The sequence below is a fragment of the Carcharhinus amblyrhynchos genome, chromosome 5 (assembly GCF_965287045.1).
Source record: "Carcharhinus amblyrhynchos chromosome 5, sCarAmb.v2.hapA, whole genome shotgun sequence".
NCBI lineage: Eukaryota > Metazoa > Chordata > Chondrichthyes > Carcharhiniformes > Carcharhinidae > Carcharhinus > Carcharhinus amblyrhynchos.
The window spans coordinates 11263536-11291522 of record NC_137328.1 but is presented as its reverse complement, the minus strand read 5'-3'; the positions used below and the strand labels follow the sequence as shown (position 1 = coordinate 11291522).

General features: G+C 44.8%; 1 protein-coding gene across 1 annotated transcript in view; it reads left to right on the top strand.

Annotated features, from left to right (window-relative positions):
- LOC145343392 (leucine-rich repeat and immunoglobulin-like domain-containing nogo receptor-interacting protein 2) overlaps window positions 1-27987 on the top strand; it is a 286584-nt gene that overhangs the window by 170671 nt on the left and 87926 nt on the right. Inside the window, exon 2 of the mRNA XM_080189612.1 lies at window positions 5274-5416. Within this exon, the coding sequence (XP_080045738.1) occupies window positions 5408-5416 (9 nt within the window). The 5' untranslated portion in view covers window positions 5274-5407. The remainder of the gene's footprint in view (window positions 1-5273; window positions 5417-27987) is intronic.

Here is a 27987-nt window from a genome sequence, read left to right as displayed (position 1 = left end):
AAGATGAAGGGCAGGATTTTCCGGCCACACTCGCCCCCAAGACCGGAAAATCCCACCTGAGGTCAACGGACCTTCACATGGTCCGTGTCCCGCCCTCATGATTCCTGTGTCGGACGGGACGGACAAATTCTACCCATGGAGTCAGTTAGAACATTTTCGGGAGACATTTACATCAAAAGCTAAAGTAAAAAGTTTATTTATTAGTCACAGGTAGGCTTACAGCAACACCGCAGTGAAGTTACTGTGAAAATGCCCCAATCGCCATGTTCCGGACCCTTTCAGGTACACTGAGGGAGAATTTAACACAATCAATGTGCCTAACCAGCACACAAGGAACTACAAAAGGTCATGAGTATAGCCCAGTCCATCACGCAAACCAGCCTCCAATCCATTGACTCTGTCTGCACTTCCTGCTGCCTCGGCAAAGCAGCCAGCATAATTAAGGACCCCACGCACCCCGGACATTCTCTCTTCCACCTTCTTCCATCAGGAAAAATATACAACAGTCTGAGGTCACATACCAACCAATTCAAGAACAGCTTCTTCCCTGCTGCTGTCAGACTTTTGAATGGACTTATCTTGCATTAAGTTGATCTTTCTCTATACCCTAGCTATGACTGTAACACTACATTCTGCACTCTCTCATTTCCTTCTCTATGAATGGTATGCTTTGTCTGTATAGCGTGCAAGAAACAATACTTTTCATTATTATGTTAATACATGCAACAATAATAAATCACATCAAAATCAAGTCTTTTGGATTGTGGGAGGAAACCAGAGCACGCAGAGGAAACCCATGCAGACACAGGGAGAATGTGCAAACTCCGCATGTACAGTGACCCAAACCAGGAATCGAACCCGGGTCCCTGATGCTGTGAGGCATGATGTGGAGATGCCGGCGTTGGACTGGGGTAAACACAGTTAAAAGTCTCACAACACCAGGTTAAAGTCCAACAGGTTTATTTGGTAGCAAACGCCACTAGCTTTCAGGGCTCTGCCCCTTTGTCAGGTTAGTGGGGAGTTCTGATCACAAATAGGACATATAAAGGCACATACTTAGTTTACAGAATACTGATTAGAATGCGAGTCTCTACAGCTAATCAAATCTTAAAGGTGCAGACAAAAGTCATAATCCCCATGACTTGCTTGGGCTTGCAAAATCTCACTAACTGTCTTGTCTGGAGACAATACACATTTCTTTAACCTGTGCTTAATGCTATCTCCACTCACATTGTCTGCACCTTTAAGACTTGATTAGCTGTGAGGCAGCAGTGCTAACTACTGTGCCACCATGCTGCCTAAATAGAGGAAGCGTTAAAAAAAACTAAAGCTCTTCAGAAGTTTAAAAATAGCTCACCTTTATATAAACAGTAATTTTTTAAAAATTATATTTTCGCAGTATTGACACAGCTGACAAGATCAGTGTTTAATTCCCATTCCTCGCAAAGGCAAGCCCTTCTTGAATTGCTGAAGATAATGGTTGGATTTTTCCGACTTCACACTGGTGTGGGGTCTTCTTGAGGCGTGGCACGTTGGCAGAGTGGTTAGCATTGCCGCCTCAGAGCGCCGGGGACTGGGTTCAATTCCCGGCTTGGGTCACTGTCTGTGTGGAGTTTGAATGGTCTCTCCATGTCTTCGTGGGTTTCCTCCGGGTGCTCCGGCTTCCTCCCACACTCCAAAAGACATGCAGCTTAGGCGGATTGGCTGTGCTAAATTGACCCTCAGTGTCAGTGGGATTGGCAGGGTAGTTACATGAGGTTACGGGGACAGGGCCTGGGTTGGATTGTTGTCAGTGCAGGCTCAATGGCCCAAATGGCCTCCTCCTCTTCCTGCACTGTGATTCCATCCTGCCGACTGCGTAACTCTGCCACATATTTCCCAGCAGAGGGGGGTACATTCAACGGAAAATCCCATTGACAATGGTGGGACCAGGAAATCCCATCACCAGCCAATCGTGGGTTGTCTCCACTGCCACCGCCACGAAACATATGGCAGGGGTGCAAGAGAAGTCCCACCCAGTTTAATGAGGACACTCCCACAATGCTGTAAGATGGATTGGGGGAGGGTGGATCTCGGACTTCATCCCAGTGATGATAAGGGATCTTCCAATTCAAGATTGTGTATGATTTAGAGGAGAACTTGGGGATGATGGTGTGTCCATACATCTGCTGCCCTGTAGACATTGGAGATCATAGGTTTGGGAGATGCTGTTAAAGAATACTCATCACGTAATGGTTGCCAAAGAGTTACTATGAGATTTCATAAAATTTGGAAGTTCAAGTGACTATTATCAACTTTGAGTTTTGCTGCCCGATTTCATTTTGGATCCTTGATAAGGTTAATGGTCCCAATGGTCGGTCATTTGCTACACCATCCGAGAGCAGCACGCTCTCACTGAAACAATTTGATAAAGAAACCTGATCAGGGTGGGCACAGCGGAGTTGCGAAGGAACACTGTGAATGAGATCCCAATGCAGAAAGTGGTAAACCGGAGACAGTGACAGGAAGTGTTGATAGACTGAGCATGCAACTGGAAGCAACCACATTACTGACGGCTGTTCCTCGTTTTGAGGATGACGTCTAATTAGGGTCTCAAGTTTCCACCATGGCTCTTTGTGTGACTGAACAGGCTGGTCCTCAACCCACAGATCTTTGGGCACATGAGGTGGCACGGTGGCACAGCTGCCTCACAGCGCCAGAGACGCTGATTCAATTTCAGCCTCGGGTCACAGCCTGTGTGGAGTTTGCACATTCTCTGCATGGGTGCAGAGCACAATGGATTAGCTGTCCATCTCCTTAATTACTCCACCACATTGGCATGCAATCAAAACATACCCCTTCTTTTTCCACCGATGCTGAGCCTCTCCAGTATTTTCTGTTTTTATTCATAAAACATGTTGCCCTTGCCAAATTATATTTCAATTCTCTAAATGCCCTGTTACCATTTCCTTGATAATGGATTCCAGCATTTTTCCAATGACTGGTATAAAGCTAACCAGCCTGTAAGTTCCCTGTTTTTCATCTCCCTCTTTTCATGAATAGTGCCATTGCCTTTGCTACCTTCCAAATCACTGGGATTATTCCAGAATCTGGAGAATTTTGGAAGATTGTGAAGCATCCGCCATGTCTGCAGTCTTTTGAAACTGTAATGTGTATATCACCAGCTCCAGAGAATTCATCAGCTTGTGGTCCCATTAATTCTTGCAATACTTTTTATATACTAATATTAATTAAGTTCCTCATTCTCATTACACCACTGATTTCTGGGGTTTTTTGCTGTCTTTGTTATACAAACAGACACAAGATATTCATTTAGCATCTCCAGCATTTCTTCCTTCCCCATTATAGGGCAGCACGGAGGCACGGCGGTTAGCACTGCTGCCTCGCAGCACCAGGGACTCAGATTTGATTTGGGCCTCAGGTCTGTGTACAGTCTCCACGTTCTCCCTATGTCTGAATGGGTTTCCTCTACGTGCTCCAGTTTCCTCCCACACTACAAAGATGTGCAGATTAGGTTGATTGGCCATGACAAATTGCCCCTCAGTGTCAGGGGAATTAGGAGGGTAAATATGTGGGATTACGGGGATAGGGCCTGGATGGGATTGTTGTTGGTGCAGGCTTGATGGGCTGAATGGCCTCCTTCTGCACTGTAGGGATTCTATAACTTCATCTGTCTGAGCGTTTAAGAGGCCCTCCATTCTCTTTCATTTGCTTGTAGAAGGTTCTACATCTTGTTTTTATGTGTCTTGTATTGTGTCTCAGATTCTGTTTGCCCACGTTATCCGTTTTTCGGTCATGTTTTTCCCTCCCAGTCCTCAAGCTGACTACTCTTCATGGTAACATTATCTGCTTCTTCTTTTCATCTAAATTATGATTACTCATCCCCAGAAGAACCTGAACTTTGAGAATACTTGTTAAACTTCTCTGATTACAGAAGACAAGATCTAAAATAACTTGTCCCTTGGCCAGTTCCACGACATATTGTTCTAGGAAACAGTCTCAAGTGCATTCTAGGAACTTGTCCTCCACTCTAGTCAATTTGATTTGTCTCCTCAATACAAAGATTAAAACCTTTCCCAATTATTGAATTGTCTTGTTACAAGCTCCTTTTCATTTTTTGCTCAAAATTACAGTAACACTGAGGCCTATAAACTACTCCCATGAGTGTTTTCTGCCCTCTGTTGGTCCTTACCCATATCACTAATGATGATACGTGGTGCTCCCCTAAGCCAAGATTATTTCTCACTACTATCCCTGTGTTGTTCTTTGCTACCTCTCTTATTTTTCGTTTGATACAAACATATGAAATAGGACTAGAAGTTTGCCATTCAACATCTCAAGGCTAGTCTCGCCATTCACTAAGGCCTTGCCAGATCTGTTTGTGTCAAGTACCCATGTTCCCGCTCACCTCACCCCACCATCGATAATCTTTGATCCCTTTGCCCAACATGAATCTGTCTTTGAATTTTTAAACATTGTGACGAACACAATGCTTCAATTTGATTTGGAGCTTCTCTTTGTGGTGACACAGTGACTGCATATTTACCAGCTTAATCTGGCCCTTCTTTGTCACACTGAAGGGCAATTTCAATTGTTCTCCCTCTGTTATTTTCAGGGGATGATTATTACCCTGTCTGAGTTGTGATTTGTATGTTAAAGTGTGACATTTTTGCAAGGACATCATCCGATATCTCAGCCCGTAAATCAACGTTACCTTCACACTGTAATTGCCATTTTTGCAGCACACTCACCTCAGCAGCTCTGAGTGCACAAGCGTGACTGTCTTCCAAGTTTAAATCTTACACTTCCAACTTGCCGATCCCCCCAATTAGCCATGTCAGCCATGACTCAGTTGCTAGCATTCACTCCACTAAGTTCGAGGCATTTCAGTTCAAGTCTGTCTCCGGGGATTTGAACACAGCAATCCAGGATAGCGTGTTAAGTCAAAACCCCGTCTATCTCCTCAAGTGGAAGGCCCCGTGGCAATATGTTGAAGAAAAGCAACATTGTTCCTGCTGTTGGCCTGACATATTTTACCCCTCAACCAACATCACTGAAACAAGCCCTCTGACTATTATCACGTTGTTGTTTGTGGGAGTTTGTGTGCAAATTGGCTGGCAATTTTTTCCCCCCTTCATTACAACAGTGACTCTTAATTGACTCTAAAGTGAGTCGCACCATTTTGAGATGTGAAAAGTGCGAGCTCTTTTATAAATCGAACCTCTTTCCAGCTTTTCACCAGCATCATCTTTCTATTTCTGTTCTCTCCCTAGGTAAGACCAAGTCAAAATTGCATTGTGGGAGTTGGGGCTTAACCATGTTTCTGAACACTGGTGTAAAGATTGGAAAAGAGTGAACAGCATCGGCCAGGAGAGCAGACATCCTACAGTTTGAGCGCACGAGTAACATGATGAAGGTGAGTTCTTTTACGTTTACTTGTGCCTCTTAGATTATAAAAATATACTGCAGCCAGGGGCAACTATAGTAAGAACAGGAATCCTATGAATCTGATTCTGGAAATTGAGGGATGCTTGAAGGAACATTAGGTTTTTTTCATTCTTTCGCTTGATTTGAGCACTGCTGCTTAGGTCAGCATTTGTTGTCCATCCCTAATTGCTCTTGTGAGCCGCCTTCTCGAATCGCCGCAGTCCACGTGGTGTAGGTACACCCAGAGTACTGCAAGGAAAGGAGGTTCCAGGATTTTGACCCAGCGACAACGAGGGTGCAGCAGGATGGTTCCAAATCAGGATGGTGTGTGGATTGAGAGGGGGTTTGTAGGTAGCAGCATTCCCAGGTACCTGCTGTCCTTATTCTTCTAGGTGGTGGACGCTGCAACTTTGGAAGGTGCTGTCAATAGAGCCTTGGTCAATTATTGGATTGCATTGTGCATGTGACGATGCACTGCCACTGCGCAGTTAGTGCTGAAGGGAATGAATAGGGTGTTAATCAAACAGGCTGCTCTAATTTAGATTGTGTTTCTCATTGGTTTCATTGGTCGGAACAATTAATACAGGAATTGGGCCTTCTTGTTGAAATTGTACAAGACATTAGTAAGGCCACGCTTGAAATACTGTGTACAGTTCTGGTCACCCTATTATAGAAAGGCTATTATTAAACCAAAAAGGAGTGCAGAAAAGATCTACTCGAATGCTGCCAGGATCTGATGGTTTGATTTATAAGGAGAGGCTGGATAGACTGGAACTTTTTTCTCTGAAGCGTAAGAGGCTGAGTGGTGATCTTGTAGAGGTCCATAAAATAATGAGGGGTACAGATCAGCTTGATAGTCAATATCTTTTCTCAAAGGCAGGGGAGTCTAAAATGAGAGGGCATAGGTTTTTTTCACACAGATGGTGGTGAGTGTCTGGAACAAGAGGTAGTAGTAGAGGCAGTATAATTTTGTCTTTTAAAAAACACTTAGACAGTTACATGGGTACGATGAGTATAGATGGATATGGGCTAAATGTGGGAAATTGGGATTAGCTTAGGGGTTTAAAAAGAAAGAGTGGCCATGGACAAATTGGGCCAAAGGGCCTGTGTCCATGCTGTAAACCCTGATGAATCTATGACTCCAAATCAAATACTCAAGATAGTTAAATCTGTGCTTGAAATTCTGCACGCATGGAAGTATATTCCAGTTAATGATGCTCACATAAAGAGCTTCTCTGTCATTACTAATTTTGTGTTAAGAGCACTGATATTTTTGGGAAGTTGGAGGGGGCAGTGGGGACCAGGCTTTCTAATGCTGAGAAATCCAGGAATCCCATGAAAGCAGAGATCCAGCTAAATGGAATGAATTTCAATGAATAACTAGAATTTCCATTGCACTTTTATATCAGCAGCCAGTTAGATTGAGAGGCTGGCTGTCTCCTTGGTGGGCATGGTGACACAGTTAGCACTGCTGTCTCACAGTGCCAGGCACCCGGTTTTGATTCTGCCTTTGGGTGACTGTATGGATTTTGTATGTTATCTCCGTGTCTGCGTAGGTTTCCTCCCACAGCCCAAAGATGTGTAGGTTGGGTGGATCGGCTGTGCTAAATTGCCCCTAAGCATCCCAAGATGTGTACGTTAGGTGGATTGGCCATACTAAATTGCCACTTTGTGTCCAAAGATGTGTGGGTTGGGTGGATTGGCCATGTTAAATTGACCCTTAGTGTCTGAAGATGTGTAAGTTAGGTGAATCAGCCTTAATAAATTGACCCTTAGTGTCCAAAGATGTGTAGGTTAGGTGAATCAGCCTTAATAAATTGACTCTTGGTGTCCAAAGTTGTGTAGGTTAGATGGATTGGCCATGGGAAATTGCCCCTTAGCATACAAAGTTGTGTAGGGTAGGTGCATTGGCCATGAAATATTGCCCTTTAGCATCCAAAGATGTACAGATTAGATGGATTGGCCATGGGAAATTGCCCCTTAGCATCCAAAGTTGTGTAGGGTAGGTGCATTGGCCATGAAATATTGCCCTTTAGCATCCAAAGATGTACAGATTAGATGGATTGGCCATAATGAATTGACACTTAGTATCCATAAGGGAATGGGGGGAGGGGAAGGCCTGGGTACGATGCAGAGAGTCGGTGCAGATTTACGGGGCTGAATGTTCTCCTTCTGTCCTGTAGGGATTCCGTGGGATAGCCTATGGGCTGGGGATCATTGAAGATGCTGCCTAACAATCAAGAAGGTTCACTGTTAGATGGCTGTGGAGCAGGGAGACAATGAAAGTGATCCCCGAGGTGGAGGAGTTGAATGCTGGTGGGGTGGGTGATGATCTGGAGATCATGGAAAGAATCAGCAGGTGACAAGGGTGTCTGAACAATGTGTCAGGGTTCCAGAGATTAAGGGAGAGGCATCTGGAGATCATGAAGTGTGATTCAGAGATCACGGGAAGAGTTGGCCAATCAGAGGGAACCTAGAGAGGTCTCTGGCGAGTGGCTGTTAAATCCAATTGGCTGCGACAATCTGAGGAACTGATCTAGAGTGGGTCAGTCAGGTACTTACAACCTGCCGCAGTTCAACAAGCAAAATGTGTGATCACAGCGGATTGAGGTCAAGTTTTATTGCAAGTTAACGCCCATCCCATTCTATGAGCCCCTTCTGCCTCTTTCTGTAGGCATGACATTAATACAAGGCCAGTTAAGCCTGGCCACCATTCATCCCTCAACCAGCATCACCAAAACCTATCAAACAGGAGACTGAACAGCTTAGGCCAATGCTGTCTGGAATTTAGAAGAATGAGGTAAGTTCAAATTGACGTAAACAAGATGATAAGAGATATGGATAAAGTAGGTGTGGAGTGGATACTTCCTCTTGTGGGGCATTCTAGGATGAGGGGTCAGAGTCTTAGGATAAGGGGTAGTAAATTTAACACAGAGTTGAGGAGAAACTAATTCTCCCAAAGAGTTGTGGATCGGTGAAATTCGCAAACTCAAAGTGTGGTGGATGCTGGGACAGTGAGTGAATTTAAGGGGGAGTTAGACAGATTTTTAATTGGTAATGGGTTGAACAGTTATGGGGAGAAGGCAGGAAAATGGGGATGAGGAGCATATCAGCCATGATTGAATGGCGGAGTGGACTCGATGGGCCAAATGGCCTAATTCTGCTGCTATATCTTAGCAGCTTATGAGCTAATGAACTTCACCTCTTCAATGTTTGTAAGGCCCTTTGCTATATCAATGCAGGCTCAGCTTGCCTGCAAAATGAATGATTATCCGTCAAAAACATTTTGAAGTATTGTGCAAGTTTCTGGAACACCCTTAAGTGCTATATGCATGCAATGTTTTGTGCTTCTTGTTCTTAGGGAGTCTCAGAGCTCTTTGGTTTAAATCTGCCTCTTAGGATTTTGTTATTTAATTCCATTTCAGAGTTAAGTCATCATGCTTTCACCTAGCGCTATAAGCTGAAGACATTTCTATTTTTAGATTAGAACCAGTGTCCTGCTCTCAGTAGGACAGGTATTATTTCAAAATGTGTTTCATGGCACAATCTCTTACTGAAAATGTAAGGTCCACTTCCTCTTTTATTCAGTAATGCTGCGCAGATGCTCTGGGTCTACAAGCTTTTGCAGTCAAAGAACAAAGAAAATTATAGTACAGGTACAGGGCCCTCGGCCCTTCGAGCCTGCACCGACCACGCCGCCCAACTGAACTAAAACCTGCTGCCCTTCTGTGGACATTATCCCTCTACTCCCGTCCTTTACATGTAATTGTCAAGACACCCCTTAAAAATCATCATCATATCTGCTTCCACTACATCCCGGGCAGCGAGTTCCAGGCACCCACCACTGTCTGTGTAAAAAAAAATCTGCCTCATACATGCCCTTTAAACCTTGCCCCTCGCACCTTAAACCTATGCCCCCTAGTAATTGAGTCTTCCACCCTAGGAAAAAGCTTCTGACTATCCACTCTGTCCATGCCCCTCATAATCTTGTAGACTTCTATCAGGTCTCTCCTCTACCTCCAACGTTCCAGTGAGAACAGACCAAGTTCCTCCAACCTCTCCTCACAGCTAATGCCCTCCATGCCAGGCAACATCCTGGTAAATCTTTTTTGTACCCTTTCCAAAGCCGCCACATCCTTCTGGTAGGGTGGCGACCAAAATTGAACACTATATTCCAAGTGTGGCCCAACTATGAAGCTGCAATATGACTTGTCAATTTTTAAACCCTTTAAGCATTTACACACATTTGTTCTGGAGTCAGAGATTCAAGTGGATGTTTCCGAAGGAGGAAATTAGAGATGTAACCCAAATACAGAGCTCCCATTGAAGACTAATTCTCATGCGTGAAGTTGGGGAGGGCGAGGGGTGGGGTGGGGTGGAGGAGTGTGGGAGGCGGGAGCAGGGTGGAGTGACTGCTGGTGGCTCTGGGAGGTCAGTCCATTCAACATTTCAGGAGGAGATGGATCAAATTTTTTTTTATATGTGCACCACACAAAGCATACCATTCATAGAGTGCATGGGGAGAAGGAAAGGAGAGGGTTCAAAGTACAGTTTTGTAGTTACAGCTAAGGTCTAGAGAAGGGTTGGCTTAGATCTATTCAAAAGTCTGACAGCAGCAGGGAAGAAGCTGTTCTTGAGTTGGTTGGTACATGTCCTCAGACCTTTATATCTTTTTCCCGAAGGAAGAAGGCGGAAGAGAATATGCCCAGGGTGTGTGGGGTCCTTGGTTATGCTGGCTGTTTTTCTGAGGTCGCAGGAAGTGTAGACAGAGTCAATGGATGGGAGGCTGGTTTCCGTGATGGACTGGGCTAAGTTTGCAACCCTTTGTGGTTCCTTATAGTCTTGGTCAGACCAGGAGCCATACCAAGCTGTGCTACATCCAGAAAGGATGCTTTCTATGGTGTATCTGTAAAAATTGATGAGAGTCGTAGCTGACATGCTGAATTTCCTTAGCCTCCTGAGAAAGTAGAGGCGGCCTTGCCCGCAGCTGGGATTCGCCAGTCCCACTGCAGTGAATGAAGATTTGGCTGAGGGCCAAGTGATCAATTCTTGCTGGCAGTTGTATGGGGCGAGTAAGACCGGAGAATTCCAGCCATCAGCTCTTGAGATGAGCTCTCTCTGAATGTCATTTACACCCATTGTCTACATATAAGTAGCAACATTACTACTGTGAAAATTCACCACAGTAAAAAGTCTGACAACACCAGGTTTAAGTCCAACTGATTTATTTGACGGTACACCCACTAGCTTTCGGGCTAGACCCTTCGTCAGGTGAATAGAGAGTTCTGGCCTGAGGCCTGAGGCCAGAACTCTCCATTCACCTGACGAAGGGACTAACCCGAAAGCTAGTGAGTGTATTATCAAATAAATCGGTTGGACTTAAACCTGGTGTTGTCAGTCTTTTTACTGTGTTTACGACAGTCCAACGCCGGCACATCCACATCATAAATTCACCACAGAAGACACCCTCTAAATTCTTATCACTAAAATACATCATTTCTATTTTTTTATGGCTTGTCTCCCGAAGTAATAAATTGTATTGCTTTTGGGACATTTTCAGCTTTGCTGCCTATATGTATTGCATATATTTTTGTGGGTTACTTGCTCTGTAGTAACACAAAAAATAGTGTGGATTTAGTTTTACCAACTCCATACTTTTAGATAACAGATAAACCATGAAACTTAAAACATTTTTTTGAGCGGGGGGGATGGAAATTGTTGAAGAAAAGACAACAAGAAGTTTCATTGCCAAACAGAAAGAAGAATGTTATCATAGCCTGGCAATATGTCACCTTATTTAGGTGCTAATGTGGGTACTGGGTACACATATATAATAAACATGGGTCAGGATTTTTTGGCCCCACTCCTGAGGCATGTTTCCAGTGGCAGAGATAGCTTTCCATTGGCCACCAGTGGGATCTTCCAGTCCTGCCAAAGTCAATGGTAATTAGCATCGTTCAACAGCCCTGCTGCCGGGGAGGTTGCCTTTGACGGGGCTGGAAAATTCCACGGACAGGAAGAGCCACAAAATCCTACCCATGGTATGAATGACAAAAAAAAAGGCAAAATGAATTTGCGCTGGAGAAAGAATAGTCTTTCTGGGAGCATCTAAAGATTTTATAATCAACGCGTTCGTCCTGACATGCAGTCATTTCAGAAATGCAAATGGCAATTCTTATTTATTTATTTTTAAAATCATTCCTGGGATGTGGGTGTCGCTGGCTAAGCCAGTGTTTGTTTCTCATCCCTTGAAAAAATAGTGATGAGCCTTCTTGAACTGTTGTGGTCTGTGTGTTGTCGGTACACCCACAGTGCTGTTAGGGAGGGAGCTCCAAGATTTAAACTCTATCAGTGAAGGAACTACAACATATTTCCAAGTCAGGATAGCGTGGTGGAGGGGAGTGTCTAGGTGATGGTCTTCCCAAGTATCTGCTGCCCTCATCTCTTTACTGAACGCAAACACCCATGTGATCTGCTTCAGCAATGGCATAGTGGCATTGTCACTGGACTTGTAATCTAGGGACCCAGGGTAATGCTCTCAGGAGCCAGATTCGAATCCCACCACAGCAGATGGTGAAATTTGAATTCAATAAAAAAATCTAGAATTAAGAATCTACTGGTGACCGTGAAACCATTATCGATTGTCGTTAAAAAAAAACCCATCTGGTTCACTAATGTCCTTTAAGGAAGGAAATCTGCCGTCTTTACCTGGTCTGACCTACATGCTACTCCAGGCAAACAGCAACGTGGCTGATTCTTAAATGCCCTCTGAAACGGCTGAGCAAGCACTCCGTAAAGGGTAATAAGGGACAGGTGACAAATCCTGGCGGTGCCCAAATGAACAAATAAACAAAAAAGTTAGTTTGACATGGTGCCACAGAATCTATTGTGTACAGCTGAGAAAACAGATCGAAAAAAAATTTAAAAAGTGTAATTTTGAATGAAGCATCTCTTACGCATTCATTTTTTAACTCAGACCTAGTGCTTGAAATTATTAAGAGTGATATAAGAGCTAATGACTTAAGGAGCACACTCTCAACAACGGTCCATGTTTTTTTTTGTCAGCCTTCCTGCAGAGTATGGTTTATGTGTTGTAATAATGCAGCTGGCGGATAAACATACCTAGAGGGACCAATTCACTGGGGGTTACTGCGATGGTTTGTTATATAATTAAAGCTACGCTAACTCATAAAGTCATGAGGTTTATCAACAAATAACCTTGTTCGACAAAAAAAAATGCAGATTTAAAAGGTGATCTGGGAGTTTTTTTAATAAGCATTTTAGCAGCGCCATTTGATATCCTGTCAACTATCGCACAAAATAAACTGTGAAATTCCTGAATTGAGGCAAGGCAGCGAGTTCAGGAGTTAAAGGTAATGTACTTTTTTTGGAGTTCTCCTATCGAGTGCACACTCGGTTGAGTCACCCGCCACAGTTCTTGAGGGCAGTAGCCAAACTGATGCTGACAACATGCTGCAGGCAGCTCCTCACCCTCCCATCCGCAAACCCCCATCCCACTGCACCCTACTACCCCCACCCCAGCAATCCTCTCCCCCACCACTGCATGGGGAGAGGCCGTGAGCTGTGAGAGGGAGAGCAGGAAGAAGGGGTCCGCTTTTGCAAAACTAGCCAACTCAACAACACTGTGTGGAGTTTGCACATTCTCCTCGTGTCTGTGTGGGTTTCCTCCGGGTACTCCGGTTTCCTCCCACAGTCCAAAGATGTGCAGTTAGGTTGATTAGCCATGCTAAAATTGCCCCTTAGTGTCCTGAGGTTCGTAGATTAGAGGGATTAGCGGGTAAATATGTAGGGATATGGGAGTAGGGCTTGGGTGGGATTGTGGTCAATGCAGACTCGATGGGCCAAATGGCCTCCTTCTGCACTGTAGGGTTTCTATGATTCTAACTCTGGCAACAACTTGGGCAGGATTCTCCGGCCTCCCAGCCGCTTGTTTCCTGCCGGTGGGAGGTGGTGCGTTGTTTGCTTGTGGCGGGATTCTCTGGGAATTCCTATTGAAGTTACCTCACTCTGGCGGGAAACCCACGGGCGGGGGTGCGCTGCCAGTCAGACCAGAGAATCCCGCCGGCATGAACGGCCGGAGAATCCCTGGCCCTTGCTTCTATATTTCACTTCCTAAATTCAGGGGAAATGTTCCAAGCCACTTCACAAGAGTGTAATCAAACAAACAGTTGACACCAAGGGGTAAATTTTCCGGCCCTGCCCATTGTGGGAATCATTGCGGATGGGGCAGGAAATTTGAGGGGCCATTAAAAGGTCCATTAGCCTCGGGTGGGAATTTCCAATCTTGGAGTGGTCGCGACTAAAAAAGAAATCCTGCCCCAAGCCTGTTGAAGAAATATTGTAACCTGTGGTCAGAAGGTCGGACAAAGAGGTAGATTTTAAGGAGCATTTTAAAAGCGAAAAAGAGAGAATGGAAAGACTTAGGGAGAAAATGCCAGACATGCCATGAATTCATGGCCTCTCGTAATGGGCTGATTAGAATCAGGAATGTGCAAGAGCCCAGGTTTAGACAAGCGCAGATATCTTAGAGATTGCCACTGGAAACCTTTGATCTCGGTTGTGACTGGGATTCTCCAGTGCCACTGCAGCGAATGGGGTTTTGGCTGAGCTCCAAATTCTTACCGGCAGCGAGGGAGGTCGCGTCGCCATTTGTCTGAAACGAATAGTCAGGCGGAATAAATCAATGAACAAGTTCTGGAGATTCTGGGCTTGGATTTTCAAGATGGTGGGTGCCAGAAGGGGTGGGGATCACATACCTGCTGACCCTGACAGGCCCGCTGCTGTTCACGCCAGGTGAGCATTGATTGGGCTTCAGTCCTCAGTTGGAAGGAAGTCCCACCTTCGAGGTTGGCGAATCAGATTGTCCGACAGCTCTCCAGCTGACCCAGGGACAGCGCCGCAGTGGCTGGAGGAGGTATTGCAGCATGGTGTCTAAAGTACACGGAGCCTGTGTCAAGGTGAATAGCGGGGTTCCTGGAAAGGGGAGAGTATTAAGAGAATTGATAGAATAATCTCTCCCTCAATATCAACAAAACAAAACAAAGGAGATTGTCATCGACTTCAGGAAGCATAAAAGAGAATATGCCCCTATCAATGGGGATAAAGTAGAAAAGATTGAGAGATTCAAGTCTTTAGGTGTCAACATCACCAGCAGCTGGTCCTGGTCCTCCCATGCCGACACTATAGTTAAGAAAGCCCACCAAAGCCTCTACTTTCTCAGAAGACGAAGAAAATTTGGCATGTCAGTATGACTCTCGCCAAAGTATTCTTTCTGGTTGCATCACAGTTTGGTATGACTCCTGCTCTGCCTAAGACAGCAAGAGACTACAAAAGGTCATGAATGTAGCACAACCCATCACGCAAACCAGCCTCCTATCCATTGACTCTGTCTACACTGTCCACTGCCTTGGCAAAGCAACCAACATAATTAAGGACCCCACACACCCCGGACATTCTCCCTTCCACCTTCTCCTGTCGGGAAAGTGATACAAAAGTCTGAGGTCACATACCAATCGATTCAAGAACAACTTCTTCCCTGCTGCTGTCAGACTTTTGAATGGACCTACCTTGCATTAAGTTGATCTTTCTCTACACCCTAGTTATGACTGTAACACTACATTTTGCATTTTCTAGTTTCCTTCCCTATGAATGATATGCTGTGTCTCCGTAGCACGCAAAGAACGATACTTTTCACTGTATATTAATGCATGTGACGATAATAAGTCAAATCAAATCATATCAAAGAATCCTTATAGTGCAGAAAGGGGCCATTCTGCCCTTTGGGTCTGCACTGATTCTCTGACAGAGTATCTTACCCAAGCCTTCTCTCCTGCCCTATCCCCATAACCTACATTTCCCATGGCTAATCCCCCTAACCGACACATCTTGAGACACTAAGAGGCAATTTAGCATTGCCAATCCACCTAATCTGCACATCTTTGGAGAAAACAAGAGCACCTGGAGGAAAGTCACGCAGACACGGGGAGAATGTGCAAACTCCAAACAGTCGCTGTGTCAGAGCTAGGCCGGCTAGGGTGAGAGTTCTGGAAGTCTGTGGTCCACGAGGGGAGAATGCCCCCAGTCAGAAGGATCCTACCAATAAAGGCGCCTCCTTCCCCCTCAGCAATCCCGGCCCGAGATCGAGGTTGAGAACTTTCTCTATTTCCCAATCTCAGACATCGGGTGCCTGCCTGAAAACTGAGGCTAGGTGAGAAAAGTGACCACTAAAGAGCCTTTATTGGGCCAAAGCGGGGCTTCCGGTTAAAAGCCCATGTCCGTCCCAGTGCAAAATCACGTCTGGTCCAGGATGGACAGGAAATCAGAAAGAATACCGTTCATCTGATTCCATACTTCTCCCTCAAAACCCAGTGGGGTGAGTGTAAAATTCAGGCCATGGCATATCTCAAACTCCTGAAACAGCTGAACAGTTGGCCAATTTTTTGATGAGTGATTTTTAAGATTTCTTTTTTTTATATCAGAAAGACTTAGCTCATTAGATTCAATACTTGGGGCACACATTTCTCCCCGTGTCTGCGTGCATTCCCTCCGAATGCTCCAGTTCCCTCCCACAGTCCAAAAGACATGCTGGTTAGGTGCATTGGTCGTGCTGCATCCTTCCTCAGTGTACCCGAACAGGCGCTGGAGTGTGGCGACTAGGGGATTTTCACAGTAGCTTCATTGCAGTGTTAATGTAAGCCCACTTGTGACACTAATAAATAAACTTTAAAACTTTAAACATTTCAATGAAAGCTCATTACAAGCGCCTAAATATTCTGACACTGTGCGAGGTGTTTAAAATGAAAGCAAAAGCGATTATTTTACAAGAGATACATGTGATCACCCAATGGAATATGCATTGCATATTCCACTGAGTAGGATAAACACATGCTCAACTGCATGATCGAACTGGCTTCATTTGCACGTCCGCAAGAGGGGACAGCAGAGAGGGCTCAGAGCTTGCAATATAGTGCACTGTGCAGTATGACCACTGGCTTGATATAAAGTGCTGAAAATGCATTCTGAAACGCTTTTTCATCCGCTAGCCTTTATCGTAGTAACTGAAATTTCAATTGTATAAAATATAGGCTTAATCTACTTTATCTACTGAATTGCATTTTGTATTTCAACGCTTCCACTGAAATTTATAGCTGAAACCTTCATTGTGTTTTAAAAGCTTATCATTCTATTTGATACTATTCCTTGTAGCATTGTGTGGTTCGAGCATGTGTAGCATACCTAATTTCCCAAGGTTTGTCAGTCTGATGTTCCAATGGAATATTTTCTCTCAGATTTTACACACGGCAAGCATTATCGATTTTATTAAAATATTAAGACCACGTCACAGTGGCACAATGGTTAGCACTGCTGCCTCACAGCGCCAGGGGCCAGGGTTCGATTCCAGCCTCGGGCCACTGTCTGTGTGGAGTTTGCACATTCTCCCCATGTCTGCGTGGGTTTCCTCCAGGGTTTCCTCCCACAGTCCAAAGATGTTGATTGGCCACGCTAAATTATTCCGAGTGTCAGGGGAATTAGCAGGGTAAACGGGGTTGAGGGAATAGGGCCTGGACGGGATTATGGTTGGTGCAGATTCGATGGGCTGAATGGTCTCTGTACTGTAGGGATTTTATGATTCTAAAGGCTATGTGTGTGAATATATTTTTGTTTGTTTGTCAGAAAGAGTTGGGACAAGAAAAAGAGAGCAGCAGATGGAAAAACAGGGAGGAAAAATGAAGAGCTCTTCAGTGTCTTTTTTTAAAGTTTAGAATTTATTAATCTCACAAGTAGACATCGACACTGCAATGACGTTAGTGTGAAAATCCCCTAGTCACTGCACTTCTAGCGCCTGTTCTGGTACACTGAGGAAGAACTTAGCATCACCAATACACCTAACCAGCATGTCTTTTAGACTGTGGAAGGAAACCAGACACGCAGACACAGGGAGAATGTGCAGACACCGCACCGACAGTGACCCAAGCCAGGAATCGAACCCAGGTCCCTGACACTGTGAGGCAGCAGTGCTAACCATTGTGCCATCATGCCACCTGTCCAGGAGACAAGTGTATAGGTGTGGGGAAGAGACGATTAAGAGTAAGACGAAAGGACAGCAAAGAATGAAGGATAGAGGATGTCAGGTTGATTGGGTTTTCAAAAGGCAAGCGATGGGGTTAGTAGGGGAGTTGTGGGAACATGATGAAGTAATGGAAAAGTGGAGGGATGTGGAAGGAAAGGGGGAGCGTGGTGAAGAAAAGGCCAAATAGAAAAGGAGTCATTCAGGGCCACCATCTTCCTGTGAACCCACCCTAAACCATTTCCTGTCCTCATATAGTATGCCATGTATCATCCCCATCTGAAGAGGATTGGTAAAAAAACAAAAAGAAAAATTTGGGAAATAGACACCAAGGAGGTGAAAGGAGAGCAAGAAGGACATTAATTGGCACGGTGGCACAGTGATTAGCACTGCTGCCTAACAGTGCCAGGACCCGTGTTCGATTCCTGGCTTGGGTCACTGTTTGTGTGAAGTCTGCATGTTCTCCCCATGTCTGTGTGGGTTTCCTTCCCCAGTGTACAAGATGTGCTGGCTAGGTGCATTGGCCATGCCTCCCTCAGTGTACCCAAACAGGTGATGGAGTGTGGCGACCAGGGAATTTTCACAGTAATTTCATTCCAGTGTTAATGTAAGCCTACTTGAGAAACTAATAAATAAATACATTAATAGAATAAGTCATACATTGTGACAAACAGCAACCCATAGAGAAAAACATAGGTTGGAGATCACACATCCCCCTAGCCCTTGCCCTCCTGGTGGATCTTCCTGCAGCAGATGTGGCTCACCGTTAGCCATGATGTGGAGATGCCGGCGTTGGACTGGGGTGAAACAGAAAGAAATCCCACAACTGGTGTTGTGGGATTTCTTTCTGTTTCACCATTAGCCACCAGCAGTATCTTCTGTTCCCATCGAATTCCTACATGGCTCGCTCACCCAGCTGCCAGGGGACCCATCACGGGTGTTTGACTTTGGCAGAATCGGAAAATCTTGCGCATGGAAAAGCAATCACACGAGATGAGTTTAAATTATTGTAATTCCTTGATACGGATTACAATTTAATGATATGATCATGGCTAAATATAACCTTCGTATCCTGTTTTTCAAAAGTAGGAGATGAGGGCCAGATTCTCCAAGCTCGCTGCGGCTGGGATTCGTCATTCCTGCTGCAGTGAATGAAGATTTGGCTGACTGCCAAATTCCCCGTTCTCATTGGCAGCAGTGCTGGGGCGTGAACGGCTGGAGAATTCTGGCCTGAATTTTGGAATTATTTATCTTATAAACCCTTTTCATTTTAACAGATTGCAAATCCTTTTGAGTTTCTCCCTGCACTGGTTACTGTGGTAATCACAAGAACAGAATAGGATATCACAAATTCTATGAACTTGAGAACATTATGAAGAAGAGGAAGCCCATCAGCTTCCTGGACAACCTTTGCCATTCAGTAAGGTCACGTTTCATCCATACTTCAACTCCATGCTGCCCTCTTTGATTAATACTTGATTAATAATTGGGTTGGACTATGAAGAGAGACTAAATAGACTAGGTCTGTACTCGTTGGAGTTTAGAAGGATGAGGGGGGATCTTATAGAGGCGTATAAGATAATGGAAGGGATGGATAGGGTCGAGGTAGAGAGATTCTTCCCGCTTAGAAAGGACAGCAGGACTAGGGGGCACAGCCTCAAGATAAGTGGGTGGGGGGAGTGGCAGTTTAGATCAGAGTTGAGGAGGAACTTTTTCACTCAAAAGGTGGTGAATCTCTGGAATTCTCTGCCCGTTGAAGTGGTGGAGGCTACCTCGCTAAATATATTTAAGTCACGGGTAGATAGGTTTTTGATAGACAAGGGAATTACGGGTTATGGGGAGAAAGCGGGAAAGTGGAACTGACCCACTTCAGATCAACCATGATCTTATTGAATGGCGGGGCAGGCTCGAAGGGCTAGATGGCCTACTCCTGCTCCTATTTTTTATGTTCTTATGTTCTTAATATTCCTGATACATTTACTCAACAACAATCTATCTACCTCTATCTCGACAACTCCAGTGGGAAAATTAAATAGGCATTGGGCAACACAATGAAAGCTAAAAAAAAGTCTGCAGAATGTCATGACATTAGCACAATATTTATGGAATAGTGCATGAAACATAACAACCTTTTAAACAAAGATGCCATGGAATGATGCAATATAGGTTCATAAATGAACCTAAATTTAGGTTCATTTAAATGAACCTAAAAGTTTTCCACTTGCCTCTTAGAATAAGCACATCCTGAGAGGCAAAGGGGGTAATTTTTATCCCAACAAACTAGGTGATCACCCGCAGTATTAGCCAGATCATCAATTCTATGGCCATGCCCAATATTTTCCTCGATTCTGGGGAACAAAATTTGGACAAGTTGTAAACCCAAAGGGGCGATCTTACCAAGTTAATTGTAAGTGCTGAACAAGCGTGAAAACGGCAGGGTTTCGGACCTAATTTTTTGGTGAGAGAAAAATTAAAGTCTCATGACATTTGGAACAAAAAGGGAGGCAAAATGTGATTCTTGCCAGTAGGGGGAGTGGTTGGAATCTATTCATGCTGGAAAGCCGGCAGCTGACTGCTGGAGGGCACTATTGCACATGCGCCTGATCTCCCAAAGCATCATATGCAATTGTACATAGTGCTACGGGAGATTGCCACTCCCTTGGACATCTCCCCTCCCCCATACCCCCACCCCCCCATCCCTTGCCCCCACCATTGCCAATTAACTTCTTAGATTTGACTGCAGGGAGCTAGTTCTGTTCATTCAGTGCAGTGTCCAAGTGTCAGTTTTCAGAGAAGCTTCTGTGAGGCATCACTCTGTAGGGGCTTGACTTTTCAGAAAGAGGAAGGGAAACTGGAGAAAGAACCACCCATTTTAATTCCATGGATTGGTTTCAGAGTCCTGAGCAAACTGCAGAAGTCATGTGATATGAGAAGGCCCAGAAAAAAAGTGTTGAGCCAAAGTAGTCTTTAGAAAACCAGTTGCCTTTCAAAAATCTGAAATAGATTATTGAACTTTGGACTCTTTTGATATAAAAGCCCAGTTTTATCACACTGTTAAACTATATGTATCTAATGCATCAACATCCAACCAAATGAAATTCCCTTTAGTCTCCCTCCAAGTGGGATGAAATGAATTTCATTCATTTGAAATGGGGACATCACAGAGTTCCTGTTGAAGGATTAGTTACAAATCCCTTTGTAAGTCAGCAGAGCTGGGAATATAGTTGAATCGCGCAGCATGCACCCAGTAGGCTATTCGGATCAGCAACTTTGGCTTGAGATTTTAGCTTGGAAACAAATTCTTCCCGAGGGTTTGGGGTTGGATGTGAAGTCAGGCTGCATTAAATAGATTTGGGCAGGATTCCAGCCACAGGCCAACTGATTAACAGGTTCAGGCCTTTCAGGGGAGAAGCCTATTTCACAGGGCCAAAGCATTTTTAAAGTTCTTAAAATTTATTTCTTCCTGTCACAAGTAGACTTACATTAACAGTGCAATGAAGTTACTGCGAAAATCCCCTAGTCGTCACACTCCGGCGCCTGTTTGGGTACACTGAGGGAGAATTTAGCATGGCCAATGCACCTAACCAGCTCGTCTTTCCGACTGTGGGAGGAAAGTGGAGAACCCAGAGGAAACCCACGCAGGCACGAAGAGAATGTGCAAGCTCTGCACAGATTGTGACCCAAGCCAGGAATTGAACTCGGGTAGCTGGCACTGTGAGGCAGCAATGCTAACCACTGCGCTACCACGCGGGTAAGTGTATTGGCAAAGTGAGAGAGATCATAGTGCAGTGCTTGGGTCACACAGGGAGGGGATTTGGGGGTGGGGGGGGGGGGGATGAAATCCATGGTGTTCCTGGGAACACTTTAAAATTGTTGGGTTAGATGGTGCATGTCTGCAATTTGTATCTCTAAATAAACTTTGGTTGAAAGTCTGGAATGTAACACATCACATTAGTTTCATTGAATCATGGCAGAAGAAGGCCATTTGGCCCATCGTGTTCCTGGCAATCATGGGTCTGATAGTAGCTAGGAAGTATCTGATGCTGCTTTGAAGGGATCAGGCAGATTGTAGAGGCTTGGGGGGATGGGGTTGGAGGCACAGAGCTACGGGCGTGTGGTTAGGGGCTTACAGGGTTACTTGTTGAGCCTGAGGAAGCATTGCTGCTCCTCCTGACCCACAAGCAGTGCTGTAAAAACTCTTACTGTGTGGCTTACAAAGAGAGAAGCGGTTCCCAAAGACAGGAGGGCTGGTAACTGAAGGACACAGACTTGAAGCAATTGGCAAAAGAGCTATTGAAGAAAAGAAGAGCATTTTCTTTCAGCATCGTGAGTTGTTATGATCTGGAATGCCATGCGTGAAAGGATGGTTGAGACAGGTTCAGTGATAACTTTCAAAAGGAAATTGGCAAGTCCTTGAAAGGGGACAAAAGCAGTGTTATGGAAAAAGAGCAAGGACTTAATTAATGAATTATTTCTTTCAAAGATCCTGCACAATGGCTGAACGTTCTCCGAGATTCTATGATCCATTCATCTTTGTCATAGAATTCAAAAATTTTCTGCATTTCTTTTAGTTCCAATGGTAGATCTTCTACAAGTTACCTCAGTTCAGGTGGAATCATGATTCAGGAGAGCAGAGAAAGATTAAAGACGTAAAGTCAGTTATACAAACTAAAGTAAGACATTAGAAACTACTCACTGTGTGAATTGTCTACAAATTATTTTTAATTGTACGCATGTAGTTGGCATGAACTAAGCATCCACTTGAGCCCATTTAAATTGGAATACTTTGAAATTGTCACTGTTGAGCTAGGAGGCGCATGTCTGCGATGTGTATCTCAGTAAATAAATGCTGGTTGAAAGTGCGTAAAGGTGACTCCGTTTTTGTCCTTCGTCACCTGGCTTTCTGGGATGTAAGAAGTCTGACAACACCAGGTTTAAGCCCAACCGATTTATTTGGTAGTAAACGCGCAAGCTTTCAGGGTTTTCTCCCTCGTCAGGCGAATGGAGAGTTCTGGCCTCAGACAGAGCGTATAACAGCACGTTATCTGCGCAGACACGGGGAGAACATGCAAATTCCACACAGATCCAAGCCAGGAATTGAACCAACGTCCGTGGCACTACGAGGCAGCAGTGCTAACCACTCCCTGCGTGGCACCACTGCCACATACAGGTTCGCCATAGGTTTCCAATCAGTTTGGATATCTGCAGCAGCAGGGAGGCATTGCCAGCAAAGCAGGGGAAATTACCAGGATGGCTGAACCAACAAATTTGTTCTCAAAAGGAAGTTGACACCAAAATAAGAAGTAAAATAATAAACATTGTGTTTACCCCAGTCCAACGCCGGCATCTCCACATCACTTCTGGAATGTAACACATTACATCAGTTTCATTGAATCAGAGCAGAAGGAAGCCATTCGGCCCATCGAGTCTACACCAACCACAATCCCACCCAGGCCCTGGCCCCATAACCCCACATATTTATTTATTAATCCCCTGGCACTACGGCTAATTAAGCATGGCCTATCAACCTAGCCCACACATCTTTGGACTGTGGGAGAAAACCGGAGCACCCAGAGGAAACCCACGCCGACATGGGGAGAGCATGCAAACTCCACACAGACAGTGACCTGAGGCTGGAATTGAAACCAGGCTCCTGGCGCCGTGAGGAATCAGTGCCACCATGCCACCCCCCCCCCCAGTAACATTAACATTAATGGTTGACAATAGTTATGCAAAGATCGTGTTTGTGGCATGTCATCATTTGTTATTAAACCAGCTTGCCAGTTTGTTGTTTGTGCTTTCATTGACGTTGCCTGGTCTACTGGGTGGATGTATTCAATTACGTCAGGGAATTTGCATCTGATTTCCTCAGGGTGGGATTCTCCCGCGATGCTCGCCCCCAAGATTGGAAAATCCCGCCCGAGGCCAGCAAACCTTTCCGTGGCCTGTCCCTCGGCCGCTGTGATTCACGTGGTGGGTGGAATGGGAAAATTTGCCCCAGGGTGTTAGTTGGGGACTTGAGTGTGGGAAATTGTTGGCGGGGTACAGTAACGTGTACCTAAATTTCCTTCTGCTCCATTTGAGCAGTGTGGCCAGGACCCCAGGAAGTATATTTCCTTCCATAGCAAACAGTTTTTATTCAAGAAATTGAATTTGGACCATTATAACCTCTTATGATCCAAAGTGTAATTTTTTTTCCAAATGCTCATGCTTTAATATTTAGTGTTGCAATTAAACAGCAGGGCGCAGGTGCTGTAATGTAGAAATGGCTGGAGAGAAGTACTGATGTAATAAAATGGAGGTGGAGGCACACGTGAAATCAATTTAACCCGTAAGTGTATTACAGCCATATATCATTGCAAGGAAACTGAGATTGGTTCGGACTGGTGAGATTTATTAATTATTCACCATCAGGGATATGCAAACTCTTTCCTCTCTTAGGGTTGTACATTGGGAAGCCCAGCACAGCTAATTTAATTCTGTTTCCAAACCAACAACAGAACTGGAAGCTGTGCTGCTTTTGTTTTCCCTCAGTGCAATATTTGAGGCTATGCTGGATGTGGTGTTACGCCCATCATGGCTATTAGCTCCTGGCAAGAGGCTGGTGTCCTGCTCCCAGGAATAATTAGCCACAGAAATAGGTGAAAGTCCGACCTGTGCACCATCAGCGCAGGGAAAGTTTGAGAGATGGAAAGACAGAGGAGGGGGGAGCTGGGGGGGTGGGGTAGGAGGTAGGAGGAAGACATTGTTGCCTGCAGATCTGGTCTAGATTGAACGCAAACTGATTAAAGAGCAATTGGTTTCATCAGTGGCACCATTTGACACCCTCTTCCCCCACCAGAAGATGCCTTAGTAAGACGAATCATTGAATTATTGCCTATATTCCATTTTGTTCCAGAGGATGCATGGGCCGTGCTAGGGAACGTATGGTACTGAATATCAACATCAAGCACTTCAAAGTTAGCTAATCCATTGAAATGAACCTTTCGCTTCAGAGTATATGGCTTAACCTGAACATGGGGGCCCACGCCACACCAGCCCAACACTTTCTACTACACTGGCAGCCATTTTTGTTCCTCTCTTTTGGCTGCTTTTCTTTGGTGCACGGTATAAATTTTATTAATGTCTTTCAAGATCAAACACTGAGAAACTACAGTCATCCACTGCTTACTGCTTTACATATGCCCACATAAAAATAATAGGCAATATTGATGTGTACGTGTGAATGCACTTGTCTGTTAGCATTTCACTTAAACAATACACCCACATCCACAGATATCCATCAATATTCCTCATTACTTTTATATACATCTATATATAAAGCCGTCAGTGAACTATACAGCAGGAAATTACTCTGTTTGCAGCACTTATCTGTGATATGATGGAAAATTAATTGATGTTACAAAACCCAAAGAAGTTCTTATTGCCATTCTGACACTACGCTTGTCATTGCAATTCAGATCCTCCGCCTTGCCGATGTGTCTGCCTGTCACTGTTCACATTATGAAGCATCAACTCTTTGGTAATCCCTGCATTTAGTATGAACCATCATTCTCAAATGAAAGGAGATTGCCTTTGAATTTGGGGTGTTATGGAGTTAGGTGTTGGAGTTTACATTTCCAGAGGAGAGGCAGGAACAACTAGAAACTGAAGTTGCTAAGTTCTTGTTCAGGTATAAGGTAAAGTAGTAGCTTCAGGGAACTGCAGATGCTGGTTGCTCAAAGATTGGAGGCTAAATGCTCTTGAGTGCTGAAGTATTCCCTGACAGGAAGGGAACACTCCTGCCTGGTGATTGTCATGGGGTGTCTGTTCATCAAAAGGACTTTTGGGTAAGCATTCTCCAAGATGACCTTCAAGACACACGACAACAGAATCGCCAAGCAGAAACTGATAGCCAATTTCTGCACACATGAGGACGGCCTCAACTGGGGTCTTGGGTTCATGTCACACTACATGTAACCCCCACCATTGGGCCTGGGCTTGCAAAATCCTAATAACTGCCCTGGCTTTGGACTGTTTACACCTTTTTAACCTGTGATTATCCCTCTCTCCACTTGCATTGTCTGTACCTGTAAGCTTCCTCATTAGTGTAGAGGTTAGTATCCCCACCTGTCAGGTGGGAGATCAGGTTCAGTGAAGACCATAAGATATAGGAGCAGAATTAGGCCACTCAGCCCATTGAGTCTGCTCTGCAATTCAAGCATGGCTGATGTTTTTTTCCCATCCCTATTCTCCTGCCTTTTCCCCATAACTCCCTCATTAATCAAGATTAATTCTTGAATTCCGTAACAGGCACTTGTCACATCCCATGACAGCGCTGCAGTCATGTCTATTTTTGCAATGGCACAGTGGTTAGTACTGCTGCCTCACAGTGACAGGGACCCAGGTTCGATTCCCGGTTTGGATCACTGTCTGCGCTGGGACTGCATGTTCTCCCCATGTCTGTGTGGGTTTCATCCAGGTGCTCCGGTTTCCTCCCACAGTCCAAAGATATGCTGGTTAGGTGCATCTTTGGACTGTGGGAGGAAACTGGAGCACCCAGGGTGTAATAAGTCTTTGGAGGCAAAAGTCCCTTCACCAAAAGCCCTTTATTTATAAACTCTAACAGAGTGCTATCAGTCAGCAATCTACCCCCACGGGTGTCAGAGGAACTGCCAGTTAAGTCTAAGGCAAAGACTCCATGATTGGCCCATCAATTGGATCCTTAATCAGGCAGCTCATACTCCAATTGGCCAACCTCAGTGGCCTGAGTGAAGTCATTATGTGGAGGAAACCCACGCAGACACGGGGAGAACGTGCAGACTCCACACAGACCGTGATCCAAGCCAGGAATTGAACCAGGGTCCCTGGCACTACGAGGCAGCAGTGCTAACCACTCCCTGTGTGGCACCACTGCCACATACAGGTTAGCCACAGGTTCCCAATCAGTTTGGATATCTGCAGCGGCAGGGAAGCAGTGCCAGCAATGGGGGGGAAATTACCAGGATCGTCGAATCAACAATTTGTTCTCCAAAGGAAGTTGACACCAAAATAAAAAGTAAACTAACAAACATAATCCCAGTGCCTTCTCCCAGTTAGTTTTATTTTATTTTACCTTTCGGGAACTGACACCGCGGGTTATGTTGAGCTCATACAGAATTCATGATCTATTGAACAAGAAACTGTACTTATGGCTTTACTGTATTTAAACACGCAAAGCAACAATCCCTCTAACTTTTGGGAAAACTGTAGGGACCACTTGCGTAAGTGCTGATCTCTTTAATTTTTTTTTGTATGCGTGTGTAATAATTTAAAAGGGCCAGCCTACATGGAGGACATTTGGCTCTGCGGCCACATATCATAGCATGCCCACAGAGCAGAAGAAGGATTTGCAGTTGGTTGGGACCAAGCTGCGGGCAAATTGGCTGCCACATTTGCATATGTAAGATTAACCGGTAAGTTGATACTGTAACTCACTGGAGGAAGGCACTTTGGAACACCCTGCAAATACTTCACTGACAAACAGTAAGATTGGTAGTCACAGCAAGTCTGCGACACTGCCATCAAGCATTGCAATGTGTGCTCAAAGCACACAACACAAGTAAAAATATAAAGCGTAGAAAATCAATAATAGATGAGAGAACAGCACGACAGAACACAATAAGGCTGTGAAGAAATCAGACGTGTTGTCATAAACTGCAAGTTAGAAGCCAAGCCATTTATCAACATTACCCCTGTCCAGCACTGTATTGGGTCCTTGGAATGCACTCCGCATTGTCTTATCATTTATAACTCAGGAGGATGTACAAGTTTCTCACCATTCTCCTTTGATTTTTAATTGTTGTTGTTTTGACCACCAATGGTGGTTTAACCAGCTCTGAGCAAATATTGTCTATAATTTGACATCCAGTAACAGCAGGAGTTATGGACTGTCAGCACGTGTATGAACTGTAACGCAGCAAGAACCTCATCTTCAAGGCAGCAAAGCTCCAGGTTATAACAAGCACAATAACATAACCTCAGTGGGTCAATGGAGTAGAGCTAATCACTGGATCACTGATTATATTGGGAAACGTTGCTGGGCCATTTTTTTCCCTTAAAAGTGCCGTGAGATCTTAAGTTTCCAGATTGAAAAAAGTTGCCATTCGGTCAATAGCGAATGGGCAGCACTGTGGCACAGTGGTTAGCACTGCTGCTCCACAGCTCCAGGGACCTGGGTTCAATTCTGGCTTGGGTCACAGTCTGTGTGGAGTTTGCACATTCTCCCTGTGTCTGCGTGTGTGTCTGCGGGTGCCCTGGTTTCCTCCCACAGTCTGAAAGACAAAATTGCCAGGACTTGAGAGATCCTGCCAGTGGGAAGGGACTGGAAATCCCACCCACAGTCTTCTTGCAACATATATCTACTGAGGAAAGTAACTACCTGTAAATGCTTTTGGAACATAGTTGGTCATTATTGGGTGAGTCTGCGGAGACCATTTTGTGATTTTTAGGTC